Raw genomic sequence first — 17,780 nt, forward strand, 5'->3', positions numbered from 1 at the left:
GCTTTTAATTCTTTCATCACATTCCCAGTGGGTCAGAAGTTTACGTACACTCAATTAGTATTTGGTAGCATTGCCTTTCAATTGTTTAATTTGGGTGAAACGTTTTGGGTAGCCTTCCACAAGCTTCCCACAATAAGTTGGGTGAAGTTTGGCCCATTCCTCCTGACAGAGCTGGTGTAACTGAGTCAGGTTTGTAGGCCTCCTTTCTCGCACACGCTTTTTCAGTTCTGCCCACAAATGTTCTAAAGGATTGAGGTCAGGGCTTTGTGATGGCCACTCCAATACCTTGACTTTGTTGTCCTTAAGCCATTTTGGCACAACTTTGGAAGTATGCTTGGGGTCATTGTCCATTTGGAAGACCCATTTGCGACCAAGCTTTAACTTCCTGACTGATGTCTTGAGATGTTGCTTCAATATATCCACATAATTTTCCTTCCTCATGATGCCATCTATTTTGTGAAGTGCACCAGTCCCTCCTGCAGCAAAGCACCCCCACTGCATGCTTCACGGTTGGGATGGTGTTCTTCGGCTTGCAAGCCTACCCCTTTTTCCTCCAAACATAACGATGGTCATTATGGCCAAACAGTTCTATTTTTGTTTCATCAGACCAGAGGACATTTCTCCAAAAAGTACAATCTTTGTCCCCATGTACAGTTGCAAACTGTAGTCTGTTTTTTTTATGGCGGTTTTGGAGCAGTGGCTTCTTCCTTGCTGAGCGGCCTTTCAGGTTATGTCGATATACAACTCGTTTTACTGTGGATATAGATATTTTGTACCTGTTTCCTCCAGCATCTTCACAAGGTCCTTTGCTGTTGTTCTGGGATTGATTTGCACTTTTCGCACCAAAGTACGTTCATCTCTAGGAGACAGAACGCGTCTCCTTCCTGAGCGGTATGACGGCTGCGTGGTCCCATGGTGTTTATACTTGCGTAGTATTGTTTGTACAGATGAACGTGGTACCTTCAGATGTTTGGAAATTACTCCCAAGGATGAACCAGACTTGTGGAGGTCTACCATTTTTTTCTGAGGTCTTGGCTGATTTCTTTTGATTTTCCCATGATGTCAAGCAAAGAGGCACTGAGTTTGAAGGTAGGCCTTGAAATACATCCACAGGTACACCTCCAATTGACTCAAATAATGTAAATTAGCCTATCAGAAGCTTCTAAAGCCATGACATCATTTTCTGGAATTTTCCAAGCTGTTTAAAGGCACAGTCAACTTAGTGTATGTAAACTTCTGACCCACTGGAATTGTGAAACAGTGAATTATAAGTGAAATAATCTGTCTGTAAACAATTGTTGAAAAAATTACTTGTGTCATACACAAAGTAGACTTGCCAAAACTATAGTTTGTAAACAAGAAATTTGTGGAGTGGTTGAAAAACAAGTTTTAATGACTCCAACCTAAGTGTATGTAAACTTCCGACTTCAACTGTATATTGGGAAGAGCAAGTGTGGGTCGGGCGCTCTATGTCAGAAAGCTATGAGGTAGATAATGGTACCCCCCAGAGAAGTGTCATTAGTCCTTTGTTGTTCTTCATTATGATTGACAATGTATTCTCCCAGGTGAGACCTGACAGTAGTGGAAAAAGTACCCAATTGTCATACTTGAGTAAAAGTAAAGATACCTCAAGTGAAAGTCATCCAGTAAAATCCTACTTGAGTACAAGTCTAAAAGTATTTGGTTTTAAATATACTTAACTATCAAAAGTAAATGTAATTGCTAAAATATACTTAAGTGTCAAAAGTAAAAGTATAAATTATTTAAAATTCCTAATAATAAGCAAACCAGACGGCACCATTTTCTTGTTTTTTAATTTATGGATAGCCAGGGGCACGCTCCAACACTCAGACATAATTTACAAACGAAGTATGTGTTTAGTGAGTCCGCCAGATCAGAGGCAGTAGGGATGACCAGGGATGTTCTCTTGATAAGTGTGTGAATTAGACAATTTTCCTGTCCTGCTAAGCATTCAAAATGTAACGAGTACTTTTGGATGTCAGGGAAAATGTATGGAGTAAAAAGTACATACTTTTCTTTAGGAATGTAGTGAGTTAAAAGTAAAAGTTGTCAAAAATAATAAATTGTAAAGTAAAGTACAGATACTACTTAAGTAAAACATACTTGAAAGTACTACTTAAGTACTTTACACCACTGAGACCTGATATTGGGAGGTCATTGTTTGAGGGGCTTCAAGTTTTCAGTTGAGATAACACAGACTGTGTTTTTTTCTAGAAGGAAGGTTGGGGAGGAAATATACTTGAAGTTGTATGGAAGGAATCTGGAGAGGGTGGGAGGGTTTAGGTTCCTGGGTGTCTGGTTTGACACGCAAATGACATGGGCTGAGCATATTAACAGAGTAGTTTTGAATGTGATGCATTGCTTGTCAGGAATGGAGTGGCGTTGAAAATGCTATATATAGTGCTGTTAAGATCATCACTGGATTATGTAAGTGTAGCATATGGATCAGCAGCTCAGACATCTTTAAAAAAGCTAGATATAATCCAGGCCCAAGCCCTAAGAATATGTTGTGGAGCACTTACGACCTCCCTGGTGGCAGCGATGCAGGTGCAGTTGGGAGAGATGCCGTTAAAGTTAAGAAGACAAGAGCTAGCCATGACATATTGGGTACATCTACAAGGACATAAAGTTACACATCCTACGAAAAAGGTGCTCCTAGAGTCCTGGAAACATGAACACAATCTGAATACAATATTTTGGTGGATAGGCAACGGCATGGCGAGAAAGATGGGGTTGTTTGGGAGAGAGTTTAGCCCCTCTGTGGTTCTTTCTGCTATCCCACCTTGGTTTCTCCCTCTGCCAGTGATAGATCTAGGGTTGCTTGAAAGGGTAAGCGATGTTGAGGAAGGAGTAGATTCAGTTGTAAGTAAACATTTAAGAACACAATACTATGCTTTCTTGAATATATTCCCAGATGGATCTAAGGACCCTAAAACAGGGAGAACAGGAGCAGCTGTTAGTGTTCCTGAGTTTAAGGAGGCAGTGACGAAAAGAGAAACAGATCATTTATCTGTTAACACAATGGAGTTGTTGGCCATACTATTGGCTGCAGAGTGGGTGGAGGAGGTGAGGCCAGACAGAGTAGTCATCTGCTCTGACTCCAGTGCAGCTCTGATGAGCTTAAATTAATTGTGTCTCAGAGCAGACAGGATGTATTGTATGAGGTTTAGCCATGTTTGTATAGTGCGAAACAGATGGGGGTATTTGTGATGTTCCTCTGGATACCAGCTGGTGTGGGATAAGAGGAGAATGAGGAGGTGGATGTTAACGCCAAGCAGCCTCTTAAACATCCTAAGGTTGAGATGGAATTGTCAATCAAGTAAAGCAGAAGCCAAGGGGTTAATAACAGTGGTTAAAAACAAATGGCAAGAGTTGTGGAACAAGGAGAAAAAGGGAAGACATCTGTATAAGATCCAGGAAAAGGTGGGGCAGGGAGGTCCTCAGGCCGAGAGAGAAGGGAGGAATGTGTAGTCACAAGGATGAGACTGGGACACATAAGCCTCAATAGTACATTGAAATTGATGGAGAAACATCCGACTGGGAGGTGTGATCATTGTCAGGAGGAACATGTTCTATTTCAGGGCCAGAAATATGTGAGGGAAAGGGAGCGATTGTTATTAGATTTGAGGAGTAATGTGGTTGAAGAGCCAGGATTAAGTTAACCGTTGGGGAAATCTTCAGGGGATGTAGTATTTAGTTATGTATTTCGTTTCCTTAGGGGGACGAGAATATTGGGTAGGATTTAGACCTTCACTGTCTCTGGTCCACACTCCAGTCCAGTTGGTGGTGGTAATGCTCCTTAAAGTTGGTTGCCAACCACCATATAAAATCCACAGAAGAAGAAGAAGAAGAAGAAGAAGAAGAAGAAGTAGAAGGGGATTGTGAGAGAGGGTTGGAGGTCAGAAATAATGGTGAGTAGTGCGGACGAAATTGAGGAAATTTAGAAAAAGTTGGTGAAGCTCAGCTGTGCTGGAATGCAAACAATATGGGTGTAAATTCTGATGGTATGGAGCAGGAGGATGAGGGTCAAGGACCGGAATGGTCGGTAGTGGAAAGACATAGGAAGAAGAGCGATCATGATACAGAAAGCAGTGGAGCGTCTAGTAAAGAAAGCACAAAGAGGGTCAAGGTAGGAAGCAAGAGTATTGATGTGTTGGAGTGGAAAGTGGTGATAGTGTTTGACGAGACCACAGGGCCTCACTTAGACCCTATCCGACTAACTAATGCCGTAGAGAAAGAGGTAGGTGAAGTGAAACTAGCTTGGTTCATTGGAAATGGTAGATTGCTAATATTGTGTGGTAGCCAGGCTCAGCAAGAGAAGATTCTGAAAATGGAAAAACCTATTGGGATGAAGATTAAAAGCCATGTCCTTGGTGCTTATGTTAGATTGAGGGGAGTCATCACTGGGGTCTCAATATCTATGTCCACAGATGATATTAAAGAAATGTGAAGGGAGGCAGAGTGATTGAGGCCAAAAGGTTGATCAGTAGGAAAGAGGGTCAAAGAAGTGAAAGCTTATTAGTGATGCTGAGGTTTGAGAAAGTCTTGCCGGGAAAAGTACAGATAGGATTCCTTAGTTTCAATGTTAGAGAATTTGTCTCATATGCACTGCAGTGTTTTAAATGCCAAAGAATGGGACATGTAGCTGCTCAGTGTAAAGGAAAGAAAAGATGTGCCAAGTGTGGAGGGGCACATGATTAAGGTGAATGTGGAAGCAATCTGATATAGGATCAATCATGATGTATCATATGCAGAGGCCGTAAAACAGATTGGTAGAACTGCAGTGCGGACTGATGGAGCTTATGTGGATGTACCTGTAGTAAGTGGACCTACTGTCGGGGCTGGTGCTTCTGATGGTCCTGGCATGGTTTCAAGGCTTGTTCAGAAATATTGTGCTCATGAATGTGCGGTGTCAAAGGACAATTTGATAATGAATAATGTTGACTTCTTTGCTTTTATTGGTAAGGTTGTCAATACAACTCGGGTGTGGAAAGCAGAAATGCTAGGTTGAAGGTTATTGTGGAGACAGCAAAAGAGATATTGGGGGTAACATATGTTACTGTTGAAATGGTTGTTGACATGCTGAACAATCCTAAGGGTGGAGTGTTTCAGCATGATATAGATCAAGTTTAATGGGGTTTTGGGGGGAGGGTGTGGTAGAGGTTAGGGATTTATTTGGTTTGGAATTTTATTTTCATGGTAGTACAGAATTGGACAGATCATGATTGATCATACATTCCAGCACAGTAGATGGCAGCATGCACTTTAAACGTTTGTTTGCGGACCGTCATATCATAGAAGAAGAAAAGCAAGCGTGGAAGCAGGACAAAGAAGAACATCAAGAAGAAGCAGCCGCATTACATTCCAAAACATGCATCCTGTTTGCAACAAGTCACTAAAGTAAGACTGCAAGAAATGTGGCAAAGCTATTCACTTTTTGTACTGAATACAAAGTGTTAAGTTTGGGGCAAATCCAATGCAACACATTATGGAGTACCACTCTCCATATTTTCAAGCATAATGGTGGCTGCATCATGTTATGGGTATGCTTGTAATCATTAAGGACTGGAGAGTTATTCAGGATAAAAAAGAAACAGAATGGAGCACAGGCAAAATCATAGAGGAAAACCTGGTTCAGTCTGCTTTCCACCAGACACAGGGAGATGAATTCACCTTTCAGCAGGACAATAACCTAAAACACAAGGCCAAATCTACACTGAAGTTGCTTACCAAGAAGACAGTAAATGTTCTTGAGTGGCCAAGTTACAGTTTTGACTTTACTTTAGCCATAAGACCATAAATCATGTACCTCATATCTACCATTCCATCCAAGGACCAATTGTCAAAATAGCAGTGGCTTAACCATAAACCTTTAAGAAATGTGACACACAACCTGCTTTGTCAACAGAACCAAATCAGAAAATAGCAAGATTTTATTAAAAAGACCTTCAGTAAAAAATAAAATTGTTGATCACATCTATGTTAATATTTGATCTTAAAAGTCATTAATAAATTATTTGTACAGTATATATTAAAACGTTTTACAGTTACAAGTCTTTTAGAAGATCAAGGAGGATGGAATATTACCAGGGGTGAGTTACAATAGAACATACAGTAGTTGGGCACCTCTAACTTACATTCTACAAAGAAGGCTACTGACCTTGAGATTCAGAGGAAGGTGAGGATTGTATAGGAATGCATTTGGGAGGTTATACAAAATATTGCAGTAACATTTTATTTGGATAGTCCATCTGTAGATGCTCTACTACAGACTATCAGTAACGTTTCAACTAATTATGTCCGAACCTTAAAGCATCAATCAGCAGTAGAAACAATAACGAAGCGGTTTCCCCGCCCCTGTTTCGGTAAAAAGCTGAGGGATGGGGTTGGAGAAATGTAACAACTCAAATTGATAGAGCTATGGATGAAAGGACTGACCAGCCATGATATCAGAATTATAGTTTTAACCATGTTTTGCAGCTATATAGTGTTTGTTTACAAACATTGACATAAAAAAGCGTATATTTTGGGTTTTGTCAATTGAACTAAGCTCATTAAGCATTTATATGACCATCTGTAGTACATCTACAGATGGAAAATATGGACTATCCAAATACATTTTTACATTTACATTTTAGTCATTTAGCAGACGCTCTTATCCAGAGCGACTTACAGTTAGTGAATACATATTTGTTTTTATACTGCCCCCCCGTGGGAATCGAACCCATAACCCTGGCGTTGCAAACGCCATGCTCTATCAACTGAGCTACATCCCTGCCGGCCATTCCCTCCCCTACCCTGGGCCAATTGTGCGCCGCCCATGAGTCTCCCGGTCGCGGCCGGCTGCGACAGAGCCTGGATTCGAACCAGGATCTCTAGTGGCACAGTTAGCACTGCGATGCAGTGCCTTAGACCACTGCGCCACTCAGGAGCCCGAGTGACCAATATTGTTTAAAACACTGTCCTGAAACAGGTCCCTGGAACAATAAGCTGCAAAATTCAGAATTTAAATAAACAATACAAAAATGGATTAGTCTTGCCAAGAAGCGGATATCAATTACAACATCATTACCATAAGTGAAATAATCATACAATAGCAGAATGGTTCTGGCATCAGTCATTTGATACAGTACAATGAAAGTACAGTAAATGTGTCCCCAAATTGATGTAATGCTGACAGTGATCTGTAGTTATAAAGGCAGTGGTGGAAAAAGTACCCAATTGTCATACTTGAGTAAAAGTAAAGATACCTTAATAGAAAATGACTCAAGTAAAAGTCACCCAGTAAAAGGATTGTTTTAAATATACTTAAATATCAAAAGTAAATGTAATTGATAAAATGTACTTAAGTATCAAAAGTAAAAATATAAATCATTTAAAAATCCTTATATTAAGCAAACCAGACGGCACCATTTTTCTTTTTTACAGATAGCCAGGGGCACATTTCAACACCAACATAATTTACAAACATAGCATTTGTGTTTTAGAGATCCCGCAAGATCAGAGGCAGTAGATGTTCTTGATAAGTGCATGAATTGGACCATTTTACTGTCCTGCTAAGCATTCAAAATGTAACGAGTACTTTTAGGTGTCAGGGAAAATGTATGGAGTAAAAAGTACATTATTTTCTTTAGGAATGTAGTGAAGTAAAAGTAAAACTAGTCAAAAATAAAAATAGTAAAGTAAAGTACAGATACCAAAAAAAACTACTTAAGTAACACTTGAAAGTATATTTAAAGGTTATGCAAGGTCGATGAAGAAAAATAAATGTTATATACAATAGTTGTCCAGTAAGGCTGAGGGTTTAAAGGGTAAGTTCAGGATTTTACAATGTATTGTTAGATGGGTCCTTCACACTGAAAGTAGTCTATGGGTCAGCAGAAATGGTAATCCATTGTTCAGTTCTTTAAACAGCCACTACAAAATTCAACTAATTTAGCCACCACAAGCTAACAATCAATGGAAGTGAATGGAGGCGACGATTGTGACAGGGTAAACAGCTTATTAATTTACATGGGAGGGGGACACCGTGGAGTAGTCAATTGATGGAGGTCTTGGAGCGGGAAGGCCTTCCCCGGGAAGAAGAGCAGATCCGTCTTGTTGAGGTGGTGGGCCGACATCCAAGCCGAGATGTCTGCCAGGCACGTAGAGATGCAGACAGCGTTCATTTTCAACGTTCTGCTGATTTGCTTCCATGTCCAGGTGCTTCGTCTCACTGTTTTTATGATTCTTGACCCATAGCCATACCAGTACCAGTAGTACCACACATAGTACCAGTATTATTGATATTAGCAAACCAGTATGACCATGTACCACAGATGGACCTGTAAAGACAAAAAAAAAAAAAGAACTGTTATAGTACGATTATTTCCAGCTTCTAGCATTAACATAAATGAACACAAATTGCCATTACAACTGAATCCATGTTGTGAAATGATTTATATGGTTTGTAATGATTTCTCATGACAGAAAATGACTTCATAGCAATGACTTTCCTGCAGTAGATGTCACAACACCAACATTTTGAATTCAATATGATAATAGTAGCAATAACACAGCAAAATATTTGAATGCCAACCATTTGATCTCATTCATTTTCATGGGAATATACGTTTAAATCTTCTTGAAATATGTACAGTGAGTGAATTCTAGAGCAGATGGTGTTCAACTAGCTTATCGGTGTGTTCAGGGTTCATATACATTTAGAGATGGAATTGCACGACTTTTCCAATGACTTCTAACCACATTCCCATGACCAACCGTTAGGGACATCTTTATGTAGGTATAACAAAAGAAAGTATGCGTAATGTGGTATTGACACTGGGAGGCTTCTCTCTGATCCCATGTACCATCTCCTGTCGTTGTGAAAGGCACTTAAACCCCCCCAAAGTAGAATACCTGTTAGGCAACGGTATAAAACACATGGTCAACCCTCAGCCTGGAGAGCTACTGGGTGTGCAGGCTTTTGATCAAGCCCTGCTCAAAACACAGAGCCAGTTTATCAAGGTCTAGTTGAGCAGCTCATTTCTAAAAAATGTGGTTTGTTAAGAGAGGCACTGGAATAAAAGCCTGCACACCCATTAGCTGTTCTGGAGGATGGTTGACCTCCCTTGATGTATAACATTGCAACCAAATACGTTTTATGCCTTTTAAAATAATTAACTCATTCAGTAAATACCAAAGATCAAATGGTTATGGTAGGCTCCAAACCTTTTTATTCAGCTGAAGCAAAGCCACAGATTTTCTTTAGGAAATACCTTTTAGTTTAGTCATATCTTAGCTACCTTGAGATGTTTCTACAACTTCATTGGAGTCCACCTGTAGTAAATTCTACTGATTGGACATGATTTTGAAAAGGCACACACCTGTCTATATAAGGTCCCTCATTTGACAGTGCATGTCAGAGCAAAAACCAAGCCATGAGGTCGAAGGAATTGTCCGTAGAGCGCCGAGACAGGATTGTGTTCATGCACAGATCTGGGGAATGGTACCAAAAACTTTATTCAGCATTGAAGGTCCCCAAGAACACAGTGGCCCCATTATTCTTAAAATGGAAGAAGTTTGGAACAACCAAGAGTCTTCCTAGAGCTAGCCGCCCGACCAAACTGAGAAATCAAGGGAGGTTGTCCTGTTGGAAGGTGAACCTTAATCCCAGTCTGAGGTCCTGAGTGCTCTGGAACAGGTTTTCATCAAGGATCTCTGTACTTTGCTCCGTTCATCTTTCCCTCGATCCTGACTAGTCTCCCGGTCTCTTCACCTGAAAATCATCCATACAGCATGATGCTGCCACCACCACGCATCACCGTAGGGACGATGCCAGGTTTCCTCCAGACGTGACGCTTGGCATTCAGGCAAAAGAGTTCAATCTTGGTTTCATCAGAGCAGAGAATCTTGTTTCTCATGGTCTGAGAGTCCTTTTAGGTGCCTGTTGGTAAACTCCAAGCGGGCTGTCATGTGCATTTTACTGAGGAGTGGCTTCTGTCTGGCCACTCTACCATAAAGGCCTGATTGGTGGAGTGCTGCAGAGATGGTTGTCCTTCTGGAAGGTGCTCCCATCTCCACAGAGGAACTCTAGAGCTCTGTCAGAGTGACATAGAGTTGTTGGTCACCTCCCTGACCAAGGCCCTTCTCCCCCGATTGCTCAGTTTGGCTGGGCGGCCAGCTCAAGGAAGAGTCTTGGTGGTTCCAAAGCTCTTCCATTTAAGAATGGAGGCGACTGTGTTCTTGGGGACCTCCAATGCTGCACAAATTATTTGGTACCCTTCCACAGGTCTGTGCCTCGATACAATCCTACGGACAATTCCTTCGACCTCATGGCTTGGTTTTTGCTCTGACATGCATGGTCAGCTATGGGACCTTATATAGACGACAGGTGTATGCCTTTACAAATAATGTCCAATCAATTGAATTTATCACAGGTAGACATCTAAAGGATGACCAATGGAAACAGGATGCACATGAGCTCAATTTCGAGTCTCATAGCAAAGGGTCTGAATACTTATAAATAAGGTATGTTTTTTATTTTGTATAAATTTGCTAAAATTTCTAAAAACCTGCTTTCGCTTCGTCATTATGGGGTATTGTGTGTAGACTGATGGACTTTATTTAATCAATTTTAGAATAAGGCTGTAATGTAACAAAATGTGGGAAAGTCAAGGGGTCTGAACACTTTCAGAGTGTTCAAGTATTTTATTTTTTAAATGTGTAAAAACCAGTTTTCGCTTTGCTATTATGGGGTATTGTGTGCAGATTGATGAGTGGAAAAAAATATTTTATCCATTGTAGAATAAGGCTGTAACTTAAAATGTGAAAAATGTCAAGGGGTCTGAATACTTTCCGAGTGTTTTGCCTACTGCGCACTGTTGACTGAGTTTTGGCTGCATGAGAGAATAATTACAATTCGTACAATCATCCTAAAATATAAGAAATGAGGGTGTTTTCTTACAGTAGCCTTATACTATGCTCTTATATTCAGTTGTATTATGTAAAATACTATCAATGTGATTATGCAGACATTAATAAAGTTAGGTCAAAGCTGAATCAAACAAGCACCATTCATCACTGAAATGTGCTATAGTAACCTGTTCTGTGGGTAGCTGAATGAGTAGAGCAAAGACTGAATTAAGAAGAGAATCCCACACATACGCAGAAGCTTTGGTTATTTAGCTATTGGGATAGGCATTCAGAGAATACGGCAACAAAACCAAAAAAAAGGAACGTCTATAAAGAAGGCCTAATTCCCAGTTATCAAATGTTGGCTAGTATACTTTGAAGCAAGGTCATGTGATTTATCTTATAAAGTAGCGTAGGCATTCAGGTTTCAGGGGAGCTATTTTGACATAATGGGATTGATTTATCAATTTCCATGCGTTCCATATAGCTACAGTGGGGGAAAAAAGTATTTAGTCAGCCACCAATTGTGCAAGTTCTCCCACTTAAAAAGATGAGAGAGGCATGTAATTTTCATCATAGGTACACGTCAACTATGACAGACAAAATGTGGAGAAAAAAAAAAACAGAAAATCACATTGTAGGATTTTTAATGAATTTATTTGTAAATTATGGTGGAAAATAAGTATTTGGTCAATAACAAAAGTTTCTCAATACTTTGTTATATACCCTTTGTTGGCAATGACACAGGTCAAACGTTTTCTGTAAGTCTTCACAAGGTTTTCACACACTGTTGCTGGTATTTTGGCCCATTCCTCCATGCAGATCTCCTCTAAAGCAGTGATGTTTTGGGGCTGTCGCTGGGCAACACGGACTTTCAACTCCCTCCAAAGATTTTCTATGGGGTTGAGATCTGGAGACTGGCTAGGCCACTCCAGGACCTTGAAATGCTTCTTACGAAGCCACTCCTTCGTTGCCCGGGCGGTGTGTTTGGGATCATCGTCATGCTGAAAGACCCAGCCACGTTTCATCTTCAATGCCCTTGCTGATGGAAGGAGGTTTTCACTCAAAATCTCACGATACATGGCCCCATTCATTCTTTCCTTTACACGGATCAGTCGTCCTGGTCCCTTTGCAGAAAAACACCCCCAAAGCATGTTGTTTCCACCCCCATGCTTCACAGTAGGTATGGTGTTCTTTGGATGCAACTCAGCATTCTTTGTCCTCCAAACACGATGAGTTGAGTTTTTACCAAAAAGTTATATTTTGGTTTCATCTGACCATATGACATTCTCCCAATCCTCTTCTGGATCATCCAAATGCACTCTAGCAAACTTCAGACGGGCCTGGACATGTACTGGCTTAAGCAGGGGGACACGTCTGGCACTGCAGGATTTGAGTCCCTGGCGGCGTAGTGTGTTACTGATGGTAGCCTTTGTTACTTTGGTCCCAGCTCTCTGCAGGTCATTCACTAGGTCCCCCCGTGTGGTTCTGGGATTTTTGCTCACCGTTCTTGTGATCATTTTGACCCCACAGGGTGAGATCTTGCGTGGAGCCCCAGATCGAGGGAGATTATCAGTGGTCTTGTATGTCTTCCATTTCCTAATAATTGCTCCCACAGTTGATTTCTTCAAACCAAGCTGCTTACCTATTGCAGATTCAGTCTTCCCAGCCTGGTGCAGGTCTACAATTTTGTTTCTGGTGTCCTTTGACAGCTCTTTGGTCTTGGCCATAGTGGAGTTTGGACTGTGACTGTTTGAGGTTGTGGACAGGTGTCTTTTATACTGATAACAAGTTCAAACAGGTGCCATTAATACAGGTAACGAGTGGAGGACAGAGGAGCCTCTTAAAGAAGAAGTTACAGGTCTGTGAGAGCCAGAAATCTTGCTTGTTTGTAGGTGACCAAATACTTATTTTCCACCATAATTTGCAAATAAATTCATTAAAAATCCTACAATGTGATTTTCAGGATTTTTTTTTCTCAATTTGTCTGTCATAGTTGACGTGTACCTATGATGATGATTACAGGCCTCTCTCATCTTTTTAAGTGGGAGAACTTGCACAATTGGTGGCTGACTAAATACTTTTTTCCCCACTGTAACTGCAGCTTTCCTGTGGTGCAAAAATGATTTCTTAACTATAAAATTTTTGTGAATGACACCGTTTCACAGAGTTTCTAACATTAGTTTTGAAAAGGCACCCACAGACATTCACAGTAATTTTTGAGTGGCGCAGTAAAGTTGTTTAGGACATTTACTAATACATCGTTAACTAGCGAGCTAACTAGCTAGGCCTAATGTTCTGAAAGTACTGTCCCACTCCTTTCGGCAGCACATGTACTAACATGATACAAACGTTGGCCTACATCAAAGCGACTCACACAGAAACTCAATATTAGGAAGGTGTTGTTACTGTTTATTACACTCAGTGTATACGAAACCGTACCCTGCAGTTCTTTGAAAGTTGTAAAGTAGCTTGACTGTGCTAATGAAATATGGCCAGGTGTGGGCAAATACACTGAGTGTACAAAACATTATGCTCTTTCCATGACATACTGACCAGGTGAATCCAGGTGAAAACTATGATCCCTTATTGATGTCACTTGCTAAATCCACGTCAATTAGTGTACATGAAGGGGAGGAGACAGGTTAAAGATGGATGTTTAAGCCTTGAGACATGGAATGTGTATGTGTGCCATTCAGAGGGTGATTGGGCAAGACAAAATATTTAAGTGCCTTTGAACGGGGTATGGTAGTAGGTACCAGGCGCAACGGTTTGTGTAAAAAAATGCAACGCTACTGGGTTTTCCTCGCCCAACAGTTTCCGTGTGTATCAGGAATGGTCCACAACCCAAAGGACATCCAGCCAACTTCACACAACTGTGGGAAGCATTGGAGTGAACATTGGCCAGGATCCCTGCGGAACGCTTTCAACACCTTATAGAGTCCATGCCCCAACAAATTGAGTCTGTTCACAGGGCGGGGGCGGGGACGGGGTGCAACTCAATATTAGGAAGGTGTTGTTAATGTTTTGTACACTCAGTGCATATGAAACCATACAGTGCAGTTCTGCTCTTTGAAAGTTGGAAAGTAGCTTGACTGTGCTAATGAAATACGGCCAGGTGTGGGCATATGGATAATCATACTCATTCCAAAACGTACTGGCACATAAACAAGATCTGACCCACTGCTTGGTGATCGAGGTTGCAAAAAATAAAGTGACATTTGGAGTTTGGTGGAAGTTAAGAACAGCATCTGAATTGTACTTTACGTTCTAGTTCTACACAACAGATCCCCAAAGATTATTTGAAAGAAAATAAATTCCAAGTTCTTACGGTAACATTTTGGGAGCTCGCGTTATTTATATTGTTGCTGTGCATTAGTTCACAGGGTCTTTACAAGGGTAAAATGTTGGCCTTTGAATGCCTGATCGGCGTGGTTTTCACTTTTGGCACATCTCTGTTGCTTCTACTGCAACACGCAATATCAATTAAGCGCTTGAAAGATTAAATATTATTTGAAACCGGGGCGGTAGGTAGCCTAGCGGTTAAGAACTTTGGGCCAATACCCGAAAGGTGGCTGGTTTGAATCCCCAAGCCGACTACGTGAAAAATCTGTCAATGTGCCTTTGAGCAAGGCACTTTTAACCCTAATTGCTCCTGTAAGCCGCTCTGGATAAGCGAGTCTGCTAAATGACTAAAATGTAAAAATGAACCCAATCTGCTATTACTTCACTACACAGATCAGAATCTTCTCAGCAATCTACTTCAATTTATAGATCAGAAGATGATTATACCTGGTGTGGTTGTAGACGGTTGTGGGGCTGCGGTGGTGGTTGAACTCAGTGCTACCTGAAAATACATCATAAGCCAAATACACCTTTATCATGCGTGAATAACACATTTTTCTGCACTACAAAAAAAAATTATCTTTATCATCTACTTTCAGGTCAAAGTTCAGGTGACAATAATACCTCCCGGTGTGGTTGAAGATGGTTGGGGGGCTGCTGCGGTGGTTGAACTCTCAGTACTCCCTGAAAATACATCATAAGTTAAATAAACGTTAGTGATTTTTGTTAATTCATTTACAATAGGAATAACAGCTTTATAACTGGTGTTTTATCCCAGATAGTACAGCGAAGCAACAGTGCAAGTTTAGAAACCACTCTGTCACATGTACTTCCACTCAATCCTTTAAATGTTTAAAAAAGATGGACAGGAGGCTTCTTACTTGTAATTTGAAATATCTGATGGGTGTATTGGAAGCATAGATCACATATATTTCATCCATATCTTCTTTGGTTACATTGCGAAATTCAAAAACACGGACGTTGGAGTCATTCCTCATCTGGATCCTGTCCCGATAACGTGGATCCACAGTACACAAGTCCTTCTCCTTGTCATACGTGAACACACTGCCTTTTCGCTGGGTGCGTAAACTGATCTCAGACTCAGGACACTGGGTAACAATTTTTATGAATAAGGACTCTCCATCGAATACCGGACATACCGAGGATGGCACTGTAAAAATGAGAGAAAAACACTATCATATTATTCACTGCAATATTTTTGCCACCACAGCAAAACATTTTGAACATTAAATAATGCTACTCCCGAGCATCACTTTCAAGATGCTAGAGCTGTCTACATACACTTTCCCTCAGTCTCGTTACAGAACACCAAAATCAAGTAAAGCAGTATTGTTATGTATTGACTAATAAGGTGTGAGTCTGTCAGGATTCTTTGTAATAATTCAAATAAATAAAAAATGCTTAAACGCTGTTGGCATATAAAAATGTACCCTAAGTGACAGATCAAATTGGACAAAAATATTTTCTTCAATAATGTCAGTCATGTTGACTGATTATATTTATGCTGGCAGAACTTCTGCCCTAAAGCAGCATTGTTAAGTTAGAGTTTTTTTTGTTGGGGACAGTGTACATTAATCAACGTTTCAGTAAAAGTGCCGGTTTTAGCCAGCCGGTAAGTTTTCAACCGCAGTCCCTAGGCAGGTTATTAAAAACAATTACAATACAGACAAACAATGAGCATGCCATTGGGTTTTCATTCGAACCATTGACCACAGCGCAGCCAATGTGTACAACACCCCAGACACTCTGTCTAACCGTTAATAATCATTGCGTGCAATACGGTTTTGAAACCTCAGAAACTGCACTTTCATATCACCCCATTTTAACAGATTCCCACTGAGGGGAATCATGAGCTAATAGAAGCCATCAGTGGAAAAATGTTGCTAAAACAGCAAGTTTATCTTCTGAATCTGTAAAGTTATTTTGGATAATCATTAAGTTAAGTGTTCAAGGTTTCAAAATCCGTATTGCAATCAAGATCAATTGTTTTTAGATAGTGTTTCACGCTTTTATCAATTCCCCTCAACTAATCAAAATGGCATTTCAGAAGGGCAAACTTTTGACCCAGCCAAATAAAGATCACATCACAGAAAATGCAAAAAACATGCTTTGATGTCTTTAACTCACAATACAATATTATAAAAAATACAATATTTTCTAACCCTAAAGTGACCGACACAAGGATAAATCCGCAGGATCTGCAATTTATGAGTTAACGCTAGTGCTGAGTGATTAATGCTTTTCTAGATCAGGTCGGTTTCAGTTCGCTTATAGAAAAATGATCACGTTTTCATTAAATACATTATGAAATAATGACATTCAAATAAATGTTTTGCTTTTTAAAAATGGAAATTCCAAAGCCCAAAATAGTTAACATTCAATTGCCAAAACATTTAAATATTTCAATTTCTGTCAGGTCCACATTGGGTAGTCAATAGAATATTACTCTGAAATAAAATATTTCAGTTGTCTATATTACTTAGCTTTTATTTGATGACTATTATTTTTTCATTCCTTAAAAGTCATAATAGCTGCTCAGGCAGACGCAGGCAAACAACATTATCTCTGTACTTCCCATACTGTTCTGTCTTTAGTCATCCTATTTATACTGAACAAAAACATCAACACAACAAGTGATGGTCCCATGTTTCTTGAGCTGAAATAAAAGATCCCAGCAATATTCTATACTCACAAAAATCTCTCAAATTGTGCACACATTTGTTTACATGCCTGTTCGTGAGCATTATTCCTTTGCCAAGATAATCCATCCACCTGACAGGTGTGGAATATCAAGAAGCTGATTAAACAGCATGATCATTACACAGGTGCACCTTGTGCTGGGGACAATAAAAGGCCACAATGTGCAGTTCTCACAACACAATGCCACAGATGTCTCATGTTTTGAGGGAGTGTGCAATTGGCATGCTGACTGCAGGCATGTCCACCAGAGCTGTTGCCAGAGAATGTAATATTAATTTCGCTACAATAAAGGCGCCTCCAATAATATTTGTTTAATGAAAACCACAACTCCCTTCAGCCCAGCATCCCACATAGATCTTGAGTTGATTTCCGTTGTGAATGATTCGATTTATCTCCAGAGAAAGCGCGTTGGGCTCACAAAAAAACCCTGACTGAATGGAATTCAAGTAATCTGAACCGACATTGGTCAATTAGTTGATTAATAACACCCCACCCGCCCCTCAGCACTAGTCAAGGAGCACTACAACTTGGACTGAAGATAATTTGAGTTGAGGTATGATATTTTAGGCAAGGTAACAGGGGTCTACTGTTTTGCACTCAGTCATTTCATGACTCTTTTTTGGTGTAGTATTACATTTTCATGTATGTTACGAAAATGCTCAATTCCAGTGGTATAATTAATTAAAACCAACCTGAGTTCGGCTGTCTGGAAGGCAGGCAGCTGGAAGGCAGGCAGCTGGAAGGCAGGCAGCTGGAAGGCAGGCAGGACAGGAACCAGATTGTAACTAGGACAACAATCA

At 40.3% G+C, this 17,780-nt stretch overlaps 1 protein-coding gene across 1 annotated transcript; it reads right to left on the bottom strand.

Annotated features, from left to right (window-relative positions):
- Positions 1-5,936: 5,936 nt before the first annotated feature.
- On the bottom strand, positions 5,937-17,780 carry LOC311123413 (uncharacterized protein). The gene is made up of 5 exons (XM_084197679.1): positions 17,673-17,780; positions 15,141-15,430; positions 14,884-14,943; positions 14,707-14,761; positions 5,937-8,345 (listed from the first exon to the last, which is right to left on the bottom strand). The coding sequence occupies exons 2-5, from the start codon at positions 15,255-15,257 to the stop codon at positions 8,026-8,028; spliced, it is 552 nt and encodes a 183-aa protein (XP_084053805.1). The 5' UTR covers positions 15,258-15,430; positions 17,673-17,780; the 3' UTR covers positions 5,937-8,025.

Source organism: Coregonus lavaretus, assembly GCF_964263955.1.
Source record: "Coregonus lavaretus genome assembly, contig: HAP1_SCAFFOLD_733, whole genome shotgun sequence".
NCBI lineage: Eukaryota > Metazoa > Chordata > Actinopteri > Salmoniformes > Salmonidae > Coregonus > Coregonus lavaretus.

What these genes read in the sequence shown, in the direction of transcription:
- LOC311123413 (XM_084197679.1), bottom strand. Translation starts at nt 15,257, where the DNA reads ATGAGGAATGACTCCAACGTCCGTGTTTTTGAATTTCGCAATGTAACC. An exon ending in ATCTTCAACCACACCGGGAG is followed by an intron (nt 14,762 to 14,883) that starts GTATTATTGTCA and finishes ATGTATTTTCAG; the next exon opens with GTAGCACTGAGTTCAACCAC. An exon ending in ACCGTCTACAACCACACCAG is followed by an intron (nt 8,346 to 14,706) that starts GTATAATCATCT and finishes TTGTCTTTACAG; the next exon opens with GTCCATCTGTGGTACATGGT.